This window comes from Limulus polyphemus, unplaced genomic scaffold, assembly GCF_000517525.1.
Source record: "Limulus polyphemus unplaced genomic scaffold, Limulus_polyphemus-2.1.2 Scaffold4114, whole genome shotgun sequence".
NCBI lineage: Eukaryota > Metazoa > Arthropoda > Merostomata > Xiphosura > Limulidae > Limulus > Limulus polyphemus.
The window spans coordinates 58,193-64,192 of NW_013669724.1; the positions used below are offsets into that span (position 1 = coordinate 58,193).

General features: G+C 30.8%; 1 protein-coding gene across 5 annotated transcripts in view; it reads left to right on the top strand.

Moving 5' to 3' along the window:
* The window catches only part of LOC106470609, a 76,686-nt gene that overhangs the window by 56,019 nt on the left and 14,667 nt on the right, over positions 1 to 6,000 (top strand). For all 5 annotated transcript variants that reach the window (XM_013931173.2, XM_022399235.1, XM_022399236.1 and 2 more), the window contains 2 exons: positions 1,722 to 1,879; positions 4,691 to 4,811. In XM_013931173.2, the coding sequence (XP_013786627.1) occupies positions 1,722 to 1,879; positions 4,691 to 4,811 (279 nt within the window). The remainder of the gene's footprint in view (positions 1 to 1,721; positions 1,880 to 4,690; positions 4,812 to 6,000) is intronic.

A 6,000-nucleotide genomic window follows, 5' to 3' on the forward strand; every position in this document is an offset into this window, starting at 1 on the left:
TCTGTTACAAGTTTAGTTAAAAAGTCAGTTAATTGTAGTAGTTTGGGGACATTTTATTCTATTGTTTGAGATATTTTTTTGTTTTCTAAAATGCATGTTTGAAAGAAACATTAATGATTTTGTGATGAACCAATGTAGTATGGTGCTAAGGAAGTATGCTCTTTAATTATAATTACTGAAAAAGGCTAACTTTAATGTAAGTCCAAAATTTCTAGTTTTTCATAAAAATTAGAAAATTGTTAGGTTAGATAACAAAAAGTAAATGAAAGAAAAATTCACAAGACTGGCTTGATCTAACTATGTCAAGTGATTATAGCTTTATTGGTTGTTTACATTAAGCTCTTCTGCTGTAGTTAGTTGCTTTTTACAATTGTAACTTTATTGATTGTTTACAATAAGCTCTCCTACTGTGGTTAATTGCTTTTTAGATACTTAGAAAGGGTCTAAAGGTCATTTGAAGTAATAAAATAAAAAATAAGCAATTTGAAAAGGTTAGATATCTGAGTATTTTATGCTAAATCATTGTAATTCTCTGTTACATTCTGCAGTCATTCTAGAAAAATTATTATTGATTTGTGTTCATATTTTTTGCAAATGAAATATGAAAACTAAGATGAAAAGTATTTTTATTCTTATCATGAAAATGAATTTTCACTCGGACTGACTCAGTAAAGATTTTGTAAATTCACAGAAAAGTTTTTTAGTAGAAATACTTTATTAAAAAGTGTTTTTTTTATGCAACATACTTATAGCTTGCCAAATTTTGCATTGGTAAATTTGGAATTATAGTATAATTTTTACAGTTTCTACTTCAGATAAAGATAGACTATGCATACACACTTAAAATAATAAGAAAACAGTAATAAAAGTTAAATGCCATAGTACAACAGAATTGTGAGTTTTTTGGTTTTTTTTACCAAGTAAAGAAGTATTCTATTTATATTGTTCATCTAATTTGTTTGTTAACTGAATTACATGTTCAGTTCAATTCTTGCAACCATTAAGCCAATTGCAGTTTGAACTACCAGTCATTCAGTTTCATCCTTGTTCTACTTCTCAATTAAAGTTTCACATTTGTTATTTTATTCAGAATAAAAGACGTTTGGAAATTCAACCCAATTTTAGGGACAGTCAGAACATCTCATTTTTATTTAATTTCCCAGTAATTTCATATTTAAAATGTTTGTTAAGTGTTTTGAAGAGATATTAACATGTTCTACATGAATGTAGAATCTTTTAAGTCTTCAAGCTTTATCTGTGTAAATGTATGTTTCAACTTTTTCATTTTCAGTGACTAATATTTCATTTTACATGAGCCCTGGTGTATTAAGAAACTTGTAGTTGCTCACTGTGCAGACAAACATTGCATTTCAAACTCCTGTCCAAGTCGCATCCTGAATATATTTTTCTAGTTTGTATAAATGTTTTGCTGTAATAAGAATGATAAAACATTAATTTGTGAAATAAGAAGATTCCAATTAGTTTTGAGTACTTTGAAAAATAGCAATAACTGATGTATCTGAAGTTCAAAATGAGTGTGAAGTGGTTCACAATATTAATGACGATATTAGCACATTTGAGTTTCTTAGCTCATTTCTGAGTTTTGTAAAATGTGATAAAAGAAGTATAGTGTTTTTTGAAAGCGATGGGATTATTATAACTTAATTGATAGTCAATGAATAAAAAAAGGTTTAATAACTCTGTATATCATTCCTTTCCAGTCTTACTGTCAGAAGCATAGCCAGAAGAAAGATTCCAACTTATCATCAGATTCAGAAGATGAAAATGAAAGTCCAAGGAAGAAGAAGAAGAATGAAAAAAATCAGAAACCAAAAAAAGAATATGAGATATCTTGTGAGGAACAAGCCAAAGCAAAAAAGTAACCAGGAATTCAGTAAATTTGTTTTTAAAATAAATTTTATTCAAAAGTAATTTTAAACTTTTTCTACAATGTGTTAGATCAATATTTACTTTTGTTTTTGAATTACCACAAACTAATTCTTATGTAGTTATTATTAGTTTTTAAAAAATTTTTCATCTTAATCATAGGTAAGAGAGTTTAACAGTTTGCATATATTTGGTAAATGTAAATAACCTCAATTAGATCTGAACTTGTGTTAAATATTTCATTTTCAGAGATTCAGTGTTTAATTCTGTTGCATAATATGTAAATATTATTCAACCTAGTCTTAATTAACATAGCTAAATGGGGATGTTAACACAGAGCTCATTGCAGAGGGCAGCACTGGGCTACTGACCAATGCTGCTTACACATAGATGTGGGAGTGTTTTTTGTGGAATTGAAAATGTCAAGATGCTCAAATTTTGTAGTTTCAGCTCTAAAAGAGCTCAGCCAAAAATTGGTCAGAAAATTGGATAGGATTGAAGGGTAGGTGTTTGAATGATTAAAATAACACGTTTGTATGCATAGGATTTATGGAAAAGGGCAGGCTTTACACTGTTTTCCTGCAAATAAACATATTTTTAAGAGTTAATGTGGAAAGTAAGTATTATCCCTGAATTCAAAGTGAATAATATAAATTACGACAGCAAAATAGGCTTAGTACATAACTTGTTAAATTTTTTGATTTTACATTTTTTGTGATTAAGTTTATGTTTCAATCCTATAACTTTTTAAGTGAAAAACAAATGGAGGAAAGGCTCAGAGTGACATGTAGGAAGGTGACTGAGAAATCGGCCATGGCTAACCACAGATTGGGTGAGAAAGACCATAGATGGTGACAGCTTCTCCCGGTACCACAGTTTGCCATTTTTCGTGGCAACACGCGGTATGCAGGCAATGGTTCTAGTGAATTCGAGACTGGGGGTAGCTCATCTGGCGAATTTCGTTCATCAAAGAGCCCTTTCCTCTCTGAAGGCCGAATTCGTGGTGTTCTATCAGTGGGTTTTGTCATACCCTTTTCTCCTCTCTCCCATTTCCTTCCTCCTCAGAGTCTATGGTCACTCCAGTGTATTCCAAGGCAGTACTCAACCTCTTTATCCAACATGTTGTCATACCTGCTTTGCATGGGTTTTACTCCCGCCAGTTTGCCATTTTTAACACCCTGCCCTTCAGTCTGCCTTCCATGCTGTATGTTTTTCTCCAGTGGTTTGCCACTTTGCTTGGCATATCCATACCTTGGGGCTGTGCTTCTATGCTTACATGGTTGACTGGCTTCTTGCCCATTCCAAACCGTTTGGTTTCCTATAGCGAACAAAATAAACAAACTTCCTCTTTTATATATATATATATATATAGATGTATTAAATACACCTCTCAGGATTAGAGATTATGACAGTACTAACAGCATAGGACTCAACAATACACTTTCTGAAACTCTTAGGATAGAGCTCACTTTAATAATTCTAATTCCTGATACTGTTTCAGTTTTGTTCAGTTTCAAGAGGGTATTATATGTTTTTGACAAACCAATGACATCTTTAATGTTTACATATACACTAGGACTGCAAAAAAATCTTTCTGATTAAAACTTTTGTCAACCATAATGCTCGCTAAAATGTTACACTACTTAATTCATTTTTGCTTTATATACTATTTTGTCACTAATTGAGTTCCATAACTATATGCCATGAATGATAATAACCCTCTTGGTGATATTCCCACTATAAACTCTAGGGTTTTCCTGTTTTTTTTAATTGGAAAATGTTACTTGCTAAGCAATAGGTGCAGATGGAACTTGAGTTGGAACTTGTATTCAATCCACAGATAGCTCTTGAGTATGTCTGAGTGAAAGTCAACAAACAAAGACTTATTTAATGAAAAATGAAAGAATTCATAACTTAACACCATTGATTTGTTACGTAAGAACTGTCAGTAATTTAGATTTAGGTTTATTGTTACTATTAGTACTTAATGCTATTATTGACTAATTTTTACAATCAAACTTACCTACCTGTGTACGAGTTCCAAAAAATTCTGGGAGAAAATGCAGCTTACGAATTATAAATATATTTGATGCTTTTCAAAGTTTTACAGACCTGTTTCAAACTCATAGTTTTCTTCTTATAATACTCTGGAAAAATGCATCCACTCATTATTTTAAACAGGTATATAGCATACTGTGGGATTTTTAATAATAAATTGTAATACTATTTTTGTTGCAATCACTATGTCTGTATGCGCGTGTGGCACAGCCTTATTTGACAGCTTATTGGTGTTGGTCGGTAGCCCACATGTGACAGAAAGTAGCAGTTAACATTCTTATACTTTGTTTATTCAGGTAGTCTGAGTCAGAAAGAAATAGTTCTGTTATATTGAATTGCCCCCCAGTGGCACAGTGGTATGTCTGTGGACTTACAACGCTAGAAACCGTGTTTCGATACCCGTGGTAGGCAGAGTACAGATAGCCTTTGTGTAGCTTTGTGCATAATTACAAACAAACTATACTGAATTAAAATAATAGTTGAAAGGGATTTAAAGTTGAATAGGTGTAAGCTATAAATGTTAAATATATTCCAAGTTTTTTTTAACCATGGGAAGATAAAATATATAGAGTACTGCTTCACACGACTTTGTCAAACAAAGACATGTACATTACAGTAAAACTTTTTTCAGAGTTACTTGAGTTCAGTGGCATTAAAATTTAATGCTTTTGTAAAATTTAGTAATACTCTCACAATATATATATTATGATGGTTATTTTTCTTACAAGTGATTATTTCACAACAGAATTCAACAGATGTCATCAGAGTTCTACAACTATGTGAATACTGAAGAGATGGCAGAACTATTACAAGTAAATCCAACTGTTGTGGATTTTGTTTATCAGTATTGGAAACTGAAAAGAAAAGTAAGCAGACTTTATCTGTAGATGAAATTCAAAAATTGTATTGTGAAAGAAATCTAATTAAGTTTTTATATTCAGTAATAGGACGTGATGTATTGAATAACATTTTTTGTGTTTAATTGAAAGATATGAGAAAGACTTACTCAGACTGCGTAGGTATTGTGTTGGTGATTCTTGTTAGAGGTTATATGGTACAGAATTTACAACATTTTTTAATAATGAAATATCTGTGGTAAGAAATTCTAAGTGACTTGAAACATTTTAGGGCTGTAACAAACATTACTAAATGAAGGTTCAGACCTTTGATAGTACCAATTTACCTAATTTACTTATGATGTCACCATAACTACTATTTTATAGTTAATGGAAAACCTTTTTGTAATTTTAAAATCCATTACGTAGAACAGAAATTTTTATATAAAAAAATGCATTTTTAAGCACCGTGTCTGATATAACTACATACAGTAACCTTGCATTGCAAGAGCACCCTATTGAAGCCAATTTAATGAATTACAGCTGACTCAAACAAAAAAAAAATATTCAACAAACAGGTTAACAGCCATAATCTTTTTTTGCATAAAATGTTTGATTATTAAACATACCTAATAAACATAATGATAAATAAAAAGCAAAACAGTACAGTGTACAACTAACAATTCAACAAGAAAATAAATACAGACCTTCAACTGTCACAGAGTGTTATTATCAGTCAATTTTTTTACAACATTATTGATTAATTAAATATATGCCTTGCGGAGGGGGAAGTATAAAGTTACACTGGTGCTTCTTTTCAACATTAGAGTTATTAGTGTTAGCATTTTTCTATGTTTCGTACTTATTCTAATATAACACATTCTCCACTGTAATGGTCTGCTCCAATGCTATGTATGAAGTTTTGGTGGTTGTGTTTTTTTTGTTGTCATTTTTAATTAAACAACAAAAAAGCATACAGTTAGGTGCTATGTATAAAGCTTTGGTGGTGTGTGTTTTTATAATACAACAACTTTTGTTTACGTAACAGTCATTATACAAATCATATCGAATTTTCCATGTGAACAATATTTAATGTGATAACTATTTAAACATTTTCCAATAGTTTTTGTTAACACACACACACACACACACACACAAAAAAAACATCTCGCACTGCTTGAATGCTGTCTGATGAACCTTTAAATTTTTAAATTTTCCA